The sequence below is a fragment of the Macrosteles quadrilineatus genome, unplaced genomic scaffold (assembly GCF_028750875.1).
Source record: "Macrosteles quadrilineatus isolate MER2022 unplaced genomic scaffold, UCM_ALF_1.0 Scaffold_9__3_contigs__length_116548681, whole genome shotgun sequence".
In the NCBI taxonomy this organism is placed as follows: Eukaryota; Metazoa; Arthropoda; class Insecta; order Hemiptera; family Cicadellidae; genus Macrosteles; species Macrosteles quadrilineatus.
In genome coordinates this window covers 22951014-22971184 of record NW_026542602.1, presented here as the reverse complement: position 1 = coordinate 22971184, position 20171 = coordinate 22951014, and the positions used below count along the sequence as shown (strand labels likewise).

At 34.9% G+C, this 20171-nt stretch overlaps 1 protein-coding gene across 6 annotated transcripts in view; it reads left to right on the top strand.

The window, feature by feature from the left end:
• The window catches only part of LOC129002602 (dmX-like protein 2), a 177984-nt gene that overhangs the window by 27532 nt on the left and 130281 nt on the right, over positions 1 to 20171 (top strand). For all 6 annotated transcript variants that reach the window (XM_054430534.1, XM_054430531.1, XM_054430529.1 and 3 more), the window contains 12 exons: positions 1793 to 2002; positions 4573 to 4723; positions 5593 to 5778; positions 6634 to 6818; positions 9639 to 9757; positions 10263 to 10368; positions 11144 to 11255; positions 11928 to 12095; positions 12402 to 12616; positions 14604 to 14881; positions 15670 to 15834; positions 16456 to 16601. In XM_054430534.1, coding sequence (XP_054286509.1) covers positions 1793 to 2002; positions 4573 to 4723; positions 5593 to 5778; positions 6634 to 6818; positions 9639 to 9757; positions 10263 to 10368; positions 11144 to 11255; positions 11928 to 12095; positions 12402 to 12616; positions 14604 to 14881; positions 15670 to 15834; positions 16456 to 16601 — 2041 coding nt within the window. The remainder of the gene's footprint in view (positions 1 to 1792; positions 2003 to 4572; positions 4724 to 5592; positions 5779 to 6633; positions 6819 to 9638; positions 9758 to 10262; positions 10369 to 11143; positions 11256 to 11927; positions 12096 to 12401; positions 12617 to 14603; positions 14882 to 15669; positions 15835 to 16455; positions 16602 to 20171) is intronic.

Below are 20171 nucleotides of genomic sequence, written 5' to 3'. Positions count from 1 at the left end.
CTTGTAGTTACAAGACAGGTGTTGTTTGGACTGTCGTTTAGAATGACGAAGGACACAAATAAATAGTTAAATGCACTTGTTTAAATTTGTTAGCAAGGAAAAAATATGTGAATCTAAATGAGTCAGATCATGTTCTCTTTTTTTCTGAATCGGTAACTTTATATACCTATTCTTTAAGGTGAAATGAACTGCCCATCACTATTGCAGAAGCTATGGATGCAAATTAATACTATGTGTTTTTTAAGTAGTTTTTCATCAGACGCTGCTTTCTATTAACAAGCTGACTGTACCAATTTGCTGCTCCATTTTGTTTTATAGTTCCAGTTCCCTCAATTCTTTAACATGTGATACTTTCATCTAACAATTTTGTTTGTTTGTGTTCCTGCTAGGTCAGTGCTGATTAATATTTTAAAATTGGAAATGAACTAACTGTTGTAGCGATATGGCGAGAGAATGTAAAATAAGTTTGTTGTGTGTCGTTACATTTATACTTTTAGCTTGAACGTGTTTGAGAGTTCATTTGATTTCTTCAGTGTTGTTTCAAAAGATTGTTATTGGTTTTAACCTTTTGTTTGACAACATTTTATGTACAATGTTAAAAGTTTTTTTTATTTATTCATGATTGCAAGAATAAGGTACAACTGATGCAAAAACTAGGTTTATATTTTTTAAACAAACAAATCATTTTGCCAACTGAATTTGAACTGTCTAAATACACTTACCAAAATGTATCAACCTCTAACATCAGGTCATTTACTATCAAGCAAGAGTAAAATTAGAGTATTGTCTATGTTTTTTGCTTGTGAGACACTTTTGCAATGTTTATGGGGTTTTTTACACAGTGTTTCCACTATTATTACATTTGAATTACCACTGCACATCTACAATATTACTCCCCAAAGTATAACTGCCTGCAAAAGATCTTTTATAAATATAGTATAAAGATACAAACACAAGTGAATCCATTGTTTGTTTAATATACATTTTAATACGTTTTAAATCTTATTAAATTATTTATACATGAGGTAAGTTCGGAAAGTAAGTTCTGTTTTAAAATAAAGGAATAAAGAGTACGGATACAGGAAAGAAATTTATTTAAAAAAAATCTACAACTCTTTCACTATTTTTTTACTTAACTCCTGCGATTTTCGAGGCATTTGTCATAACGTGGTACAAGATTGAGTATACCCTCCTCGTAGAATGTTTCCGTCTGTGTAGTTAACCAAAAGGTAACACATTCTTTCAGCTCTTCATCGCAGTTTATCCGCTGACCACAAAGAAAAGACTTCAGATTGTTAAACAAATAAAAATTGCTTGGAGCGAGGTGAGGGCTGTACGATGGTCAAAAACATCTCAGCCAAAGCCTTGAAGAAGTGTCTTTGTCACATTTGCAGTGTGTGGTTGAGCATTGTCATGTATGAAAATCACTCCTTTAGTGAGCATGCCTCGGCACTTATTGTGTATTGCGCGGCGCAGTTTCCTGTGTGTCTCGCAAATCAACAATCTTTACAATCTTTGCAATCTTTATTGATTGTTTGGCCTCGGTTGTTGATTGCGGTTTTTGTCTCCTTCAGAAAGGGTTTTAGGCACCCAACGGGCGCAAAGTTTACGAAAGTCAAGTTTTTCAATTACTATCTTGTAAATTACTGTTCGTCAAAATTGTGGAAATTTACGTGCAAGAGCACTTATGGTAAACTTGTAGCCTATTCTTATTATGGGAGTGGAATGTCTAGGTAAGCTATAAATTACAGTTGTAGGTTCAAAGTTGTAATGAGTCGTTGCCCTGGAACAGGTGGTGGTGTGACGTTTGAGATAGGGGAGGATGCTATGGGCCCCACTACCCCCACTGGTGGGGAAGAGGAAGAGCGGGGCTGGGAGTGTGTGTGGCGTTGTGTCCCCGCCACACCTGTACTGCACATGGCCTTCAGTCCAGACGGAACATTGTTTGCCACTGCGGGCCGCAACGACCGGCTGGTCAAGATATGGTTCGAGAACAAACACTGTAAGTATTTTGAAAATATTTATGTTAATTGGGTCAAAAATGGAAATTCAACTTTTCTTATGGAGATTTAACATGGGGCTAATTCTATGTATTTAATATACCGGTACAAGTATGTTTATTGAAAACCTTTTTTCTCAGCTCCTGTGCACGGCAGGGAAAATCTATGCATACTGTTAGAAAGGTATTTGCCTGTAGATGTGCAGAATCCCTTTATAAATTAAAATAGGCTAAAAAATAAGCAAACAAAATATAAACAGATAATTTATTTTTGTAAAAAAATACAACCAACTTCAAACACTCTAAAAAGAATGAAATAATTTCAATAAAGTAAACTTTTGTATGAGTCAAGCTCACGTAGTTTAAGTCGGCTCTATGATGATTTTTGATACAAAATTGAAAGAGGGTGTCCATATTGCAGGTGACTATCTATATAACTAAAGGTGTTAATCTGCATGTCTTTTCATAGTTATGGGCTGGGTGTTATTTGATTACAGTAACCAAAGATCGGCATTATAGTGGTATTAACAAGTATCTTTAAAAAGATTATTATGCATTTAAATGTTTCTAACTTGGAAAAGTAACGTTTTAATAGTAAACTAGCTTCTTTTCCCTATCATAATATCAAAATAAATTATTTTCCTATTTATATAGAACTTTTGTGTGTGTTATTTTCATAATGCATTTATTCTGAAGTAAACATAAAATACAAGAAAATACTTCCTTTGATATATAAACAAAACAGTTCAGTATGTTTTTTATATATTTATGTTATTCAGATACATGATTGATTTTCAAAATACACACACAATATTTTATTTAATCATATTTGCAGTTAGGGCCGCGCCGACTTAAAATACGTGAGCTTGACTAATACAAAAGTTTACTGTATTGAAATTATTTCATTCTTTTTAGAGTGTTTGAAGTCGGTTGTATTTTTTTACAAAAATAAATTATTTCATGATTTTTAGTGACTATATAGTTTGTTATATATTAATTACTTGAAGTTTTTTGATAAGCAAAACTGTTTGAAACAATCAAAAGTGCCACAGAACAATCATTATTTTAAAACTGCTTGAGTCACCTGTTCAGGTTACATAATCAATGGGTATAAAAATAAACATTTTTGGACATTCCTTAAAAAACAAAGAGTTGTCTATTACATTAGGCCTAGTGAAAAACTAAATGTCTTTTCTAGAGACATTGAAATGTTAGACATCATTGTTTCCTGCAATCGGTGTACTTCTACATTATAAAAAGAAATACAGTAACGTCTCAAGCCTTTTGGAACAATATGAAAGTTATTCCTCAGCTACCAGCACTAAAAAATCTCTAAAAATTAGAAACTTGGTTGTTATCACGTATAGTACCTTTGGAAAATATACATATGAAAGATTGGTTCAGCTAAACGTGGTGTAAGCCGGGTAGGTGGTTTTGTTTGCTCAAGATGTAGTCGAAATTGCAAATAGCTTCCTCTTGGACTTTCCGAAGCAGGCATAATAGTATTGATTAGGTATTATATAGTAACTGGGTAGAGAATATTAATAAACATTCCACATCTGCAAATGCATGTTTAGTAATTAAAATATTTAACCCTTTTAAGACGATTGACGATTATGCACTCTCACACTTCATAGGTCGTGTAAGTAATAATTACATTTAATTTATATTTAGACCTCTTTTACGAATGCTTTGGATTTCACAATACACCTTTATTTGTCAATATCGTACAGCTATTCACTGAAACATATATGTTTTTATAAGTCAGAATATTCAATACTAAAAACTAAATTACTGTATACACAAATCAGGTCAAACCTTAAAATACCTTTTTTATATTAACCAAAACAAAATGCATTTTTTCAATGTAATGTATTTATGCTCCATGCCAAGAAATGGCTTATTAATCAATATGAAGCAACTGCTTCATGAAGAATTGTCTGTAGCTTCATTCAAATGGTTTCAACTAACAGCTGTAGGAATGTTATTATTATTTATTGCCTTCTCTGCACAAATATAAACAAAATAAATGTTGAATATTTGTGGTTTTCAGCATTTTTCACCGAAACAAATATTACACTTAAACATAATATATATATGGGACCAAATAGAAACTCTTCTGGTTATTTTGGTGGTGGAACCACACTGATCGGTAAAAGAATCACAGAGAAATTGGTGAACATAAATAGAAAAAAAAAAAAACATCGCCACAGACAAATTGAGAACCTCCTCCTTTTGTTGGTAGTGGGGAAGTCGGTTAAAAATCAAAACACATGGAAGAAATCCCAATCACATGTTTTATTTACAGTGTGGAGTGAAAATAGAGAAGTTTGCACAATATATACTTTTGGTCGAGTTTTCGACCACAGGGCGAGCTCTAGTTATAATTTAAAAAATTTTCAGTAATAGTGAGCTATTGAGATTACGAATAAAAAATACTACAGAAGAAATGTTTTGCCTTTTTTAACCTAAGATTTACCCCTTTTCAGACAGATAAATATACTAAATTAGCAAATACCAATAAGATGGAAGATTTTTCCTTGCAGCAAGTTATAATGTTTGTGTTGTTTCAGTGCTGTTTCCAGCCAAGAGTATGGAGTCACAGCACAGCATGTCGTTTATGAATACAGCCAGCACAGAACTCAACTACAACTTTGTCTACATTTCACATCCCCGAGCTGTCACCCAGCTCTCCTGGCGTAAGACCAGCAAGTATATGCCCAAGTGAGTATGGTAAATATATACAGTAGAACTCCGATTATCCGAATCAATAGGGACCAGACCCCATTCGGATAATCAAAAATTCGGATAATCGGAGTTTTACTGGAATTCCGGGAATTTTAAAGAAAAATCCTCATTTTCAGTACTAAGTAAACTTTTAATTTTAATTAATAATAATTTAAATCAGAACATTTTTACAGTTTACAATGCTCACAGTACAAGTGTTCTATACATGTTATTAAGTCAATAGTGTTCCATCAAAGTCCAAAATTGGTTAAATGTGTTTAATAACAATTCTTTGATATTTTGCAAAACTTATTACTGTAGCTTTACGTTTTTAAAATTGTTGAAATAAGCGATTCGGATAATTGGAGATTCGGTTAATTGGAGTTCGGATAATTGGAGTTCTACTGTAAGTGAATTGTATTAAAATGTTATCTCCTAATGTAAAAATTTGACAAAATCCATCTAACATAATAAATAAAATTTAAAATGTCTCTTAAAACATAGTAATCTCAAAGAATTTCTCCTTTTGGAAGTAAATATTACCTTGCAGTCATGTGGACTTTGTTGTTGTCTTTTGCAATTGTGGCGAAATTCTGATCATCTCCCGTACTGATGTAGACATCCATCGTTCCCGCAGTCATGGAAACATCATCGTCGTCATGCGTGATCGTTGCAATAGCGGTTATTTTCCGATTATGCGATCTTCACAGATGTGTCAGGTGTCGTTATTATTTTCAAATTTGATTGGTCGATTCTTGATCCTGATTCCAAAGTCAAGAATCGGTGGAATTGAGCCATCCGTACCTAAAATATAACCTTACATAATTGTATGTACAAGTTGCTAATGAATTGACACTTGTCTACAGAGGGTCAGTGTCCAACATGCTGGTGACATCATGTAAGGACAACATATGTAGAGTGTGGGTAGAGACTGTACTGCCAGACGACGGACTGGTCAATATGCATCAGTTTGATCCATTGGCTGCTCAGAACCCCAAGTTCCGCACTCATCGGCACAAACATCGCTTCATGCAACGCCTCAAACACATGAAGTACGTATACATTATATCTATAGAATCTAGTTCGGTTTTAAGTTAGATCTTGGTTAGTAATAGACCAATTTCAAGATTCTGACCCCGAAAATAGAATGTTGACTTTGATTCTTTTTTTACTTGTTCTGATTACAGAAAAATACCATTTATTTAACTCACAGTTTTTAGCTCATTGTCTATTCCACTTGTTAAATAGGATTGGCAATGGGCCATTAAGATCTGTTTTAAGTTAATTATTAAAGTTAATTTAGTTGTTTAGAGGACAATTGAATAGTAAAATATACTATTAATTCATAAACAGACTTGGTAATAGTTATCTTATCGAATTCAAAAATGTAAATGAATAATTTAATATTGAGGTGTTTAAGTCTCAAAAATTACCTGAACTTTAATAATACATGGAAATGACCACGGTGTTATTGTGATGTGAAAAATATGATCATGATGTTACTAAAAACACAGAAAATGATCACGACTTTCTTGTGATAACTATTTCTGGAATTATCATTGGATGTAAAGTTTGACAATGCCTCAATATCACCTTATCAAAGATCTAAAGCCACATTATTCAGTATATGTTGAAAGAATGAAGACAATCACATTAAAACAATAAATTTAAATTATTGACTAATGTCAAAAATAAACTAAATAGAGATACATTTTGTGATATTCAGCATTTTGTATGTGTCTCTAGACTACTGTTTTTTCTAGCACTCCCTTTATTATCTTTCCACTTTCTACACTTTGTTGCACTCAAAAAATTGTGAATTTCAACATATTGTCACAGCAAGGCTTTTCCGTGAACTGTATGGACGTCTAAAAGAGGTAGATAACTGGGCCATATGTTGGTTGCAGAACATGTTTCCACATCCGGAGACATGCCAAGCACCAGCAGAGTTTGAACGGAGTGTCCAACCAGACGATACCCACGCTGCCCTCCACCTACAGTGTCCACGACTTCCACAGCTACGGCTTCCATGGTACAGGCGTTACGCCGGGACTGCACTTCCATTTGGCGGCCAGCATCAACGCAGAGACTGGTGAGGGAGCCACATTATCTTGTATTGTACTTAGGGGTGTGCGATGCATCGAAAATGCATCGAAATTTCGATTCGATTCGATTCGATGCATCGAATCGCGATTCGATTCAGTGGTGGTCAAAAAACGATTCGATTCACGAGGGAGTCAGTATCCATATACGAAAAACGCCTGCAGAAAGTCAATGCAATACCCGCAATACAGGAGCGCGTTGCTGTTGCGTTTCCTTTACGAAGGCGTTCTTATTTAATACATTCTTTGCATTAAATATAGCTTTAATTGTTTTATATTTTTTTGTTTTGACATTGCAAATGATTAGAGGTTTTGTTTTTTGTCTTGATGTAAGCAGTGTGTGAAATATTTTACTACTGTGAACCTAGCCAAAACAAGGTAGGTTACTCCAAAATCATTTTAAAAATAAGTCTGAAAAATTGTTACTTAATGTTAATACTTAACTAGTAAGATCAATGTTATAGACTGATACATTTGGTATTTTTGTTAGGTGTTTGTCGGTCCCCGTCCCCGAATTTTTGTTGGGGCAAAAGAAAAAAAAGAATAATTTATTTCCAAAGAAACACTCTTATATTATTATATCTATTACAGAGGAATTAAAATGTTCAAATGAGAATTAAAAATTAAGTTGGCTCACGACCTTTAAGAATAAAGACACAACAGAGCAATTGCCGCACTGCCACTAGCCAGAGCCAGGTCTAGTCGTCTACTGATAAGAGTAACAAGACAAAAGCCGTGACGCAACACTGCAAAGAAAACAGAGTCAAAAGAATAGAAAGACTATTTATCCAGACATACTAGTATAATCATTTATTGTTCATTCAATACCTAATTAAAAATATATTTTAGTATTTTACATAATAAATTATAAACAAAAGAAATATCTGATATAGTGAACAGATCTGTATCTTGGTTAAATAGTGTTAAAAAAATATATTTCTAAGATCCAATACAATATTTACAACTCACAAATTACATTGAATTAATTTCTTTGAAAATAATCTCTAACAGTTTTGTGTTTTTGAATAAAGAAATATATTTCTTTGTCTCTACTTCCTTGTTTCATCACTTGCATTTTGTCAGCAATTGAAGCAACTGGGTAGCAACCGGGTGGTGTAAGAGGGGAGGGGGAGGGTCTATGACCTTGAATTCACACATCGTTGCCCGGGCCTGGCTGGTGAGACTGATTCATTGTTTTTGTTGACATACTACTACCCTTCCTTAAGAGAAAAAGGCCCTGCTGTTCCAAAAACATTGAGGGTAGTTTAAAAACATTGACCTGTGTTGCCAAGGGCACTAGAAGATAGCATTTAACTTTCTTGTCTCTTGATTTAATATTATTTTAATCTTCTATATATTATTTAAGAGTTACTTTTCGGGTACCTACCTAATTAGTTGTGATATTGTTTAGCTTCATTTTATGGATTTTTAATTCTTTTCATTCATTAGCTATCAAAATCAGTTGTTTTAGGATTTTAATCTCTTGCAGTACCGTAGGTCTATACTACTGTATGACATTATATGCATTTTTTAGTCCTTATTAATTATACCATAAACAATGTTTGTATGTTATTTACTGTTTTTGAGTTTTATAGGAAATTAGTTTACACAATATCTTTTCTTCAATGAGTTCTCCACTTGACATGTTGCTTCTAGCCTATTACTATTTTAGGCCCTATAAAAATAATGCCTATGTAAAGCTGTAGGCCTACTGATGCCAATAATAATTCTTTATTTATGATGATGTAACAAATAATGTAAGTGTGAGGTTATTATACTAAGGAGGTTAGGAGGCAGGGAATGAATGATACATGTTGCATGGTGGAAACATATTATTTTTATTTTCTTCTTGCTTGCAGTCCTGAAGCCGGTCCACAGGCCCTAAACTTGTGATATGTAAATTTATTTCTTAATGGTCTTTTTATATTAAGTTCCATTCAAATTTGTTGTAATTTAGCTACCGGTACCTATTTAGTTATTTAAACAGTTATTAAAATGAGAATGAGTGTCTTGATAAAAAAAATATTTTCTTCTTTCTTGCAGTTGAGCCAATTCCAAGTAAAAATTATGAAATAGGCAAGTAAAGCAGCTCACTGGTATTTCTAGCAGTTATTCTAATACATATGATTGAAAATAAATATTTTTTCACCTAAAATTCATATGTAAGTATGAATAGGCCTAATACCACATCAACAAAAATTTGTATTACACAAATGTGATAAATTTTAATTATTGTTAATCCACTCAATTGACAATTATGAATAGAAAAATACCGTATTGCTTTGAATCGAGTTGCATCGAATTGAATCGAAAATCTTTTGAATCGAATCGTTGCTTCGAATCGAAAATTTTTTGCTGCTTCGCACACCCCTAATTGTACTCATCCACTTTTGAGGTTTTCAAGAATAAAGATGAAAGTACAGTAAAACCTCCTTAATTCGAATTTCAGAGGATATATTTTGAATCATGGGAAGTTTGAAATATTGAGAGTTTGATTTATAGAGGTCAGAATAAATAAAATTCAAATTATGGAGGTCTCAGTTTTAAGTGAGAACGGAGACTAACACATTGTGGGAACATCAATAAGAGTGTCAGTTAATGTTTTGACTGGCATATTGTCCTGAATTCCTGAATTGAATTCCTTTTCCTGAGATTCGATTTTTTGTAGGATTCGGATTTGAGATTCGAAATTCCTGGATTCGACCATCACTAATGTGTGGCATGCATATTCCTCAACTTTTGGTTCTTCTAAGATAGCCGTACTTGTAACATGCATCAACCAGGACAGTCATTGCAAAAATATATTTCAGACATACCACTGGTGCCGAGCCTAGTGACGGGAGACCCAGAGAGAGAACCCAACTTTGTACTTCATTGGCTGAACAATAAGGAAACAGCATTCTCTCTACAGGCTGAGAGTTTGTTACAGGTAACTGCATGTTACCGTACTTACTTTCTAAAAGTTTTGTTTGGCTAAAGTATGATGTCTGTTATGTAATGAACTTTTAGCCAAGGCATACCATACTTTTACATTTTGATGTATGATTAACATTTTATTGAATTCATTTCCGAAGCCTTGTTAAGGTGAGCTTTTTGTAACCATCTTGACAGCTTTAGAGCCTGCAAAACTTCCTGAGGTAAGCGTCTGCTCCTCACCGTGGTCCAAGGGTGCTTTTCCTCATCTCAGTTGCCTCTATGCAGTTCTGCAACATATGGCCCACAGTCTCCTCAGACTACACATACTTCTCAGATGCCACATCACCATTTTAGATACTCAACAAAAACTTTTAGTTTACTCACATGGAAATTTTAACAAAACTAATTCAACCAAATAATCTGGAAACTATAGAATTTAAATTTAGTGATGTGACTATCTTGCATGTATTCGTATTGTAAAAGAATAATTGCTTACTAGTGTTTTGTTTTGTTTGCAGGAACTCACCAGGAAAGTGGTGGAGAAAGAGGAAGGACTCCATTTTGAGACCAGCAACCACGACTCTTCTGAACATCATGAGACTGAGGCAGGGGAGAGAACACCCAGTAAGTTTAACATGCTTCAAGTAGTTCAAATGATTTAGCAATTTATTTTCCTCGTCTTTTGACTTTATAAGATATAAATAGCTAATTTAAACTATCATGGGAATTTTGTAAGACATAACATGTTTGGAGTGAAAACCCATCAAGATTTTGAAATTATTCTAATATAATCTGGATTTTTTCACCCCAAACTGATAAAAAAGGCAATTTTAAACTGATGTAACAAACAGCTCATCGCAAATATTTTTTTGTCATACTGCAGCAAAAACGGCCGCTTTTAATGCATGCGTTGCGGGTCTAAAGTAGTATTTTTACTAGCTAAGGAGTAAAAACTAGCTGTTGTCAACTCAGTTGTAAATTTTGATTTAAACAATTGCATCTATCGAAAGTGCCTATATGTATCAATCGATTGTAGTTAATTGTTGCCTTATTGTAAATTGTTTGACATATTGATAGTATAATGTACACGAACATGATCGTAATAGACAAGACTTATGAATCACTTACATACCACTGCTTTTTTCCTATAGCAAATTAAATTGGTTTGTGTTAGAAGTAGTTTTGAGAGGTTATCTGAAAACTTTTCTAGTTTTTTAATATAGTTTGTTCAAATAATGGTGCAATATGACGAAAAATATCATCAGCTTTGCCTCGATCGTAAAACTTGATCTCGGGTCTAAAAGAGTCACTGTAGGCCCAAGTGATAAAATATTCTGTTATTCGTTTACAGCTGAATCCAAAGGTGATTCCTACCAGGTAATGTTGATTTGTCTGTTAGGCAGGAGAACGACTGGAGGTAAAGTGTCCAAGTCAGTCTCCCAAGATGAGAGTAGTGAGGAGCATCAACATGGCCAGAGCAGCTTCCCCAACAGTAGTCATCACACGCTCAGGTGAGAAATCTCACACAATAGTGCTTGCTTAATGTTTTCATTTAAAAAAGTGTATTGTAAAGTTTGAAGGTATTTACTCTGTGATGAAATTGTGATTTCATGGATACATGGAAAATGATATCCGTTTCATCAGACATCATGCTACCCACTCAACCGTGAAAACCTGAAAACAGTCAATGAGTTTGTAATACTATAATGTAGCACGATTGTGGCGTGATCCAAATCATCTATCAAGTTTGCTGTAACATGATAATCATCTCTCGTGTGATTAACTCAACATTGCTGTGGTGTCAATACTTTTGCTTGAGGATGAGTACTACTCCATTCGTCTCTAAAGTTCTCTACAACGTGACGCCACCAAAAAACTGTATATATCTGCCCAAAGCTATCTGATTGTTATCAACGAAAAAAGCTGATATGACAGTAAAAAACCTGTTGTTAAATTTAATTTTCAAGTTCAAACACCCCTGGACATGGACCAACTTTTTTTTTTTTAGTTTCAATCTACCTGCACTGTATCAATTACTTTTGTCAAAATGTGTTATCATGGTGTGTTGGATTTGGTGTGCAGCAAGCCTACCTATTTTTATAGTTTTAGGAGACTTGCAGTATGTTCTGTCCATCAACTCACCATATTAAACTACAGGCGTTAACAGTTTATTTTGGTTACAGCAACGCAACATCCATCAACTCTCTTGCAACTGACACGGCCGGACCACCTACAGGAGGTCACATGACTGATTCACTGGATGTTAAGATAGAGGCTTTATTGCGAGACTGGCATCACAACCCAGACCTCCTGTTCGCCATACACCCCATCGATGGCAGCTTCCTCATCTGGTAAATACAAAGTTGTTTGAGTTATGGATATTAGTAAAAAGTCCAAAATAATAATACTGTAGTAACAGATATTGGTAGGTTTATCATTCGGACACAAATACAATTTTTTTTTAAGTGATGTGTTAGTACATGAAACACATCAAATGTATCTGAAATCATTAACATAAATAGACCATGAAGAGAACAGCATACATCAGGAATGGGAGGGGGGGGGGAAGGGACCAATATTATTGATAACAATTAGGTTTTTCTGTGATATCAGTCAGGTCAGAAGGCAGGGGTTTTGTAACCTCATGTATGTTCCAGGGTGGTGGAGTGGCTGGACGAGTACCACCCCGGATCGTTCCGTCAGGCTCAAGTGTCATTCTCCACCCGCATACCCACCGCCTTCCCTCTGGGAGATGCCATGACCATGTCCAACAATGTGTGTCTGTACCACACGTCGTGTTGTCTGCTGCAGTTGGTGTTCAGGGACGTGGTCAAGACTGCGGCGGCCACCAAGTCTCCACCCAACGGCCCTTGTGAGTCAAAGTCTGGAATGTTGTTATATCTTTGATTACTATAGCCTACAGTAGAACCCTTCATATCTGGCCACCACAGGACTGAGCTCCTGGCTGAATTAAGATTTGGCCATATAATACAACCTGTAAACGTTGACTTAAAGGCGAGTCTATATATATAAAATCCAATGTATTGCCACGATTGGAATTGTGACCGGGGGCGTAACCGGGATCGAATTAAAATAATAAGAATACTTTAGTGAGAGGTAAAAGAATGTTTAATCATTATTCAAATAAAGTGGATGGACAATATGATAAAGATAATAATAAAGACAATAATAAAAATGGATGATAAAATAATTACAGGCTCCTTTTATTTAAGTAGGCCTAAACAAATGAAATTTATATAAAACTCTAATAATTATAATTCTTTTTGACACGTTAATATATTCAAACAGGAATTTAATAGTCACTATATTTATTCACACAAATTATAAATGAAATCAATTATTATAAAATTGATTACGATTAGTATCAATCAATCACTGACTTTAAAAGGTTAAGTTAGCCTGGACAATCACAAAAATTCTAAAGTTAAATATTAATAAAGTAATCGTCTTACCAAAAACCCGGAGACCGGCGAAGTGCCCCCGTGGATGACTGGGGCCAAGTGTCTTCCTTTCGGTCAACTTCAACCTCAGTCTCTCCAAAGTACAATTGCTAAGTCTACGGTTTTTGTGGGTCGGTCGATTGAGCAAGCTACGTGTCATCAAGAATTCTGTCTACTAAATGCCAATGTTCTGACACTGGTATATGCATTGTGAAATCCATTTACCAGGTCTTTTACTTTTGAAATATAATCCCAAAATTTAGAAAATAATTTTTGTTGACTACCCGTCACAGTATGTTTGTTTGTATGTATGTATGTTTGTCCTTTATGGACTCCGAAACCGCTCAACAGATTGTAATGAAACTTTCAGGCATTATTAAGCATTATTCAAGGATGGTTCGTGTGAAGTTTGGTGCAGATCCGTCAAAAGGGCTCCGCCCCAGTGGCTCTTGAGTTTCCCATGTTAACCTTATGAGTACTCATATTTAAATTGAATTAAAGAATCTTAACAGCTGGTTCAACTAAACAATTTGATTCTGTGATGTTCAATAGCATTAAAAAGTTAATAGGTTTACCAACAGGGTGGAGCACTATTATTTTTTTTAATTTATGACAACAGTTAATTTGTAACCAAAGGGTGAGTGAGCGCAGCGTACGAACTTCGACCTGAAGGCGAATTAACGTAGCGAACGAGCTAAACCTGAAGGTGAGTGAGCGTAGCGAACAAACTTCAACCAGGACGTGATTGAGGTATGTGAACGAGCTCATCTTGAAAATGATCGAGCATTTGACATAAAACCACATTAGGACAGGACGACGTCTGTCGGGCCAGCTAGTACCTAATAATAATGGGGTAATCAATAAATACTAAATGAAACAATTTAGTAGTGTTTAAATTCACTTTTGGATAGCCTGGTAGAAAAAAACACAAAATTTCATAATTTCCCTCAAAACCATTTTGTAAAGATTAAAAAAAGAAATAATTTTGTATATTGAAGTGTTGTTGTATGCGCAACTGTTACAGAGATAATTTAAAAAAATGTATATTTAAAATTCCCATGTTATTCTTACGGAGAATAAATAAACTGTTGTAACCAAATTTGGAAATTTTGTTTATTTCATACTAAGCTATCAACATTTCAATAAAAAACACACCTCAATATCTTCCCTGTAGCAGCAAACCTAAGTAGGCCTACTCACTAAAATTAATGTTTTTTAAATAGAAAATTAATCTGACAATTTTTTAGGGAATATTTTCATAGAAATCCAGCCAGGTAAATGGAAATTCGCTTAATCTGCAGGTTTGCTGCGGCGGGGGGATTTAGATGACCACATTGGAAATTCCTCTCCACATAAAAGGCCACTCATTAATCTACGTTACCCTTGTTTCTTGACCAGTATCTACGGGTGGCAACGAGGAGGCAGGCACGACACCACTACCCAGCGTGGTAGAGGAGGATGGAGACGCGGAAGGAGAGGAAGGGGCGACCCCTGGTGGGGGGGAGGGTAGCAGAGATGGACCGCCCAGCTGTGGAGGCAGCACAGAGGCAGCACACACACTGCACGACCTGCTGTCAGCCCCGCCTAGCCCCACACTGTCCATGGTGACTAAACACAGCAATGGCACTCTCAACTTGTGGCAGCTCACGTTTGCTGATAAGACTAAGTTCACACAGGTGATTTATCCATTCAATGGTTGTTAGTTATATTACCAATTTTCAATTGAGTTGGTGACACAATTGGTGTAATTTATCCCAGATATGAGTTAATGATGAGCATAGAATTGAGTAAGATGCTGTGTGTTGCGCTATTACTGAATGAGATCAATTGTTTCTTTAGTCTTTACCATTTAGTCAGCCCAATGATTAAGGATAGTTTTGTAACATTGTAAGGCTACTGAATTTTCTCAGGACCAGACTGGCAAGATTCTGATTATGGTTGCTATGACCCAGCAATTTTATGTCAAGACATTTCTCTTACTTTTTTGTACACAACTTGTCCAATTGTGTTACCATCTATGTAATGATGACTCACATTGTGAATTAATAAGTAGCCTTATGACAAAAAGCAGAAACTTCTTAAAATACTCTTCTTAGAATTGAAGCAGCAAGCTGCAGATTTGAACGCAACCTAACCACGTAACCACATAATTTGAACGTAACCACTCTGTCCAGTCAGTTTATTCTTTTTAATTTTAAAAGTGTATAAGGTAAAGCTTTTTGGGACCCACATAGTTACTTGGGTGTCCCAGGACTCTTGAACTATTCCTATTTTCATTTGACACCCAAACAGCAAATACTAAGATAGAAAAAAAATAACACATTACAATACAACAAAATAGTTCGTTTTTTAATCTAGTCAGATTTGTTTCTTGTTATTTTTTTACTGTACGACTAATAAGGATGTTACAAAAAATAAGGCACAAACCTATATTATGCTATAAAATCTGTCTTTAATATTACAGGTGCTGAGTATAGGACATGCGTCACGGGCCTCGGGTCACAGGTTTAGAGTGAATGACATCACCTGTCATCCTGTGTTGCCTCTGTTACTGACAACTTCTCATCACAACCTACCTGAGGATGCACCTATCCAGAGCCCTTCTAGTCTTGATCCCACCGCACCAACGGTAACTTTCTAACATGTTCCTTATCTTTTGACATTTCTTACTAATTTGATTTTGCTTATGACTGGTAATTGTAGGTTTTGTCTAACAGTTTTCTGGATAAAAAAAGATTTTTCACTGACTCCTGAGAAAATTTTTTTTTGTCAAAAAGTAATTTGTTCCTATTAACAGTACTCGGTATTGTGTCAGTTGATTGTGCTAGGACAAACCTATCTCTGGGCGCATAGCCAAATTCTGTATTTTTTTCCGCACCCCAGCAAGTGGTTCAAGTATTGAGTTTCCGTAGACTTAAAGTTGGTGGTTACCTATCTTTGTCACAAATCTACTTAAAGGTTATGAATGAGGACTTCTGGAAAACATATGGTAAACCTTTATTTGATTGTTACAAAATTTAAGTGGACAGTTTGTTAACTTAAAAATTTAACAGTTAACAATTTGATCAAACCCACTTAAAATTATGAATGTAATGCCTACTTCACAGTAGGTAGTGAATTTGTACTCTGTAGCCATAGTTTATATCATTATTGATAACAGGGATGAATAAAAAAAAATCACATGTAATACATATGCTAGTTAACATTATTTTAACATAATAACAGTGTTAAATATGTTGTATGTTTACAGGGTTTCTGTAGTGAGTTGATCCTGTGGCGGGTTGACGCTGTTGGACCTCTCTCAAAGTCTGGAGGAGTCTCTGAGCTGGCTCGTATCAATTCTCCTGAAATGTCCGCCTTTTCCAATGTTGCCTGGATACCTACCTTGCTTCCAAGGTTTGTATTGTGTTAGTTGTACTGTTATTGATTGGTTATTAGAGGTACAATACATGTTATTAATTTTCAATGCCATCCACGAATGGTAGGCTTAAGGATACAAAGGACAGGATGAGCAGGCTTACCTCAAAATTGTAGGCAACCCATTTTACTTAAGAGGCGGTCGGACAGAGATTCTCGGCTGCCGACACTGGCCGTCACTTTAACATGGAGCGCATTTAATAATTCCTCGTTTTCTGGTCTATCCGTGTTCCAAAAATTATTTCCCACACTCAAAACATTGTAAATGTATGTAGGATTAAGACTGTACAATATAAAAATCATAATGTTTACTTATAAGCCGGATAAAAAATAAATCATTTCTTACATTTCCCATAAGGAATTGCAATACTTTCGGCTAAAATATAAAATGACTGGCACTATAAACAATTCTGGTTCAAACGCCATATTGAAGAGCATATATTCATTAGTGTATTGAGTGTGACAGATATTTATTTTTCGATGGTTAACATTAAGTTTTGTATTTTTTTGTAAAAGCTTGCAAAAAATCCTTGCTTGCCGACTGAGTACTAGTTCGACGATGTCCCGGCCGATGGCAGCACAGTCGATTGTGGACTGCAGAGCACGTTTTCAAACCGTGCCAAATAAAATTCATTTAAACTGGCCACAGATCTGTTTAAATAAATAAATAACATTATGTCGTTACATCCCTGATGTATTATAATGCCAAGGAAATGATAATATTTAATTCACATGAATCTAAGAATCTAATATTGTCGGACTGTGTATTTACTGTATGTATTAAAATATTACTGTCATCAGAGATAAAAGTAGTTCTACAACACCCGGTTTGATACAAACTGTTCATCAATATAAAACAAGTTCCGTTAGAATAAACGTCTCTTTTGGTCATACTTAGTACGTTGATTAAGGACTTAGCTGTATAAAGATAGCTGCTGCAATTTACACGATTTGATACAAACTATTTGTCAGCAAGAAAACAAGGTCCAGTGGAACAAAAGCATTTTCTGACATACGTGGTATATACGATTAAGGTCTTCCAGGAACCAAATCCACCCTCCGGACCAGCACTGCGTCGTAGCCAAGCCGGCTTCTGACTCATGGATTATCTTGGAATTGCGATGTCCCGTTTTAGGTATATAATATTCGAGCTAAGATAAAACCCCAAGTGCCCATCCGAAATCCTTTTTATATATTAGAGGCACAGGATAAGGCAAAATCTAGAAAAACCAGCCAGAGCCAGATTGCAACTTCAAATGGCTTTGAAACGTAAAAATACGACACATAGGACCTACTGTTTTTATTTTTTATATTTTATATATTTAAATCGTTCCATCTATATATATATAAATAAAATACAGTTTTGTATTAATGTCCTTAATTCTCAGTGTTTCGTGGAAAAGACAAGAGCACCTTTGTTAATGAAAATTTCAACCTGAATAAAGTGTGCAGAAGTGACATTGATGTAGTATTTTAACTATTTTAAACCAGTGTGAAAGGTAAATTTCAATTAAAGGCCTACGTTAGGGCTATGCCTCATAGATCTAAAAGAAATTCCTTCTATCAATAGATATAAAATATGGACTAAGACGATCGGGTGACATTATATTGCGAAGCATTCGTATATTCAGTCTTTTGTAAACATGTTCAGTATTTTTCATAGGTATTTTATTGTAGTTTAATTAGGGACAATATTTGTAGTTTTTTTTATATAGGTTTGAGCATATACTTTAAAGGTTTTATTTATGCTATCTTAATGTATTATATTTTTTTTTAACGTTTAACATTTATTTTACGTGATTTAATGTTTGTTGTTTGTGTACATATACCATTTTATTTTTTACGGTCTACTAAACTGTGAATTTTCTCCGTAACCAATAATTGTACAAAAAAACGTTGATATACTGAATTATTTGTTTTTTAAGCTCTTTAAAAAGGCCTGGAGAGAAATTGGGAAATTTTCTGTTTAGAGGGTCAAAAATTAGAAAAACCAATTTTTACCCCATAAAACCCCGTTCCCATGGTCCGATCATGCTGGTTTGCGAACTCATTTAAGTTTATACCGCCTCCCGCCTTACACTTTCAAACCAAATTTCTTCAAAATCGGACAAAAATTACTTAAGTTATCGTGTTCACGGACACACATATATATACAAATTTGAACGAATGGTGTTTTTGGCCTCTGGGGACATCAAAATGAAAAAGTAAATCGGTCCCGGGCGTAGGTCTTACCATGCCACTTACGGTAATAGCTACCTCATTATAGGGAAATTCGCTAAAATGTATGGGATAGGCCAAGTAGTTACATTATTGAGCCCAGTAGCACTAGTATATCATTTATAATTGAATATACATTATCATGTATTTTTATATTTAAATTAAGTGTATAAATCAAAATGTCTTACTGAAAGTGTTATTTGTATGTCCAACACTTTTTTGTGTGGAAAATTAGCATATTGTGCGGTGACGATCTGAGACCTGCTGAGACGCAAAGGGTGGGTGAGTGAAGGTAGCAAACCAGTGAAAGTGAAACATCTCTAGCCCTGAGTGAAACATGCGGTGGGACAATAGACAAGGGCAAGGACACAGGCTGAGGGTAGTCGAGTTGATGCTTTCAAGTTTCTAGGTAACACAGGGTTGTCAACAATCTCAGATGATCCCGTTATGCGACAGCCACGAAACTGGTGGCCAAGGGTGGTACTATTACAAAAGTCTGTTTTGGGAGGACTGTGTTGTTGCTCGTGACGCCTGCAGAATATAGGATACGGGGCTCTATCCGACCGCCTCTTAAGTAAACAAAAGAAAACACAAAGGAAATACTGAATATTTTGAGGCCTCTTGTCCCTTTCTCAATATTGAGAGTCACTAGATTCTGGAAGTCCTTCACTGATAAAGGAAACCGTTTTGCCATGTTAATGTTTATCATCAATCTGAATATCAGATTCAGTTGCAATCTTATATTGAAGATGTATAGTTGCTAAAAATATGTAATTAAGGCACATCCTCATATAGTCAATGTAATTTAGTCCTTTGAGTCCATCATTTGTTTACATACAAGCCTAATTCATTCCTTGAAATAATTTGTTCCTCACTAAAAGAAGTTTTCTCTAATTATTTATAATTAAAAGAAATGCTTAAAATAGTGCAAATTGGCCCAAACAGAATAACATTTTTAATTTTTAAAGATGGTTGCTGTGTTGGGCCTCTCTTTATTTTATTGCTTAAAATTTATTAATAGAAGAGGTATGTTTAACTGTGCAGGTTGGCTAACATAAGGTTGCCAACTTTACTGTTACAAAGGTTAAACACGTGATCATGTTACATAGCCAACTTTGAGAGCTTTCAGTGTAAAAGTGGAAGATTCGTATGCAAGATGTATTTAGTCCGTTTAGTTCATTTAGATGTTTTCTATATTTAGTTTAGTTCAAGCAATATTTTATTTTAAAATCAATACCATTGGATGCTAAGGTAGTCAAAGGAAACTTGTATGCTGCACTACTGACCTGCATCATTAGAAACTTCAAAACTAAAAATTCTTTCAAAGTACCA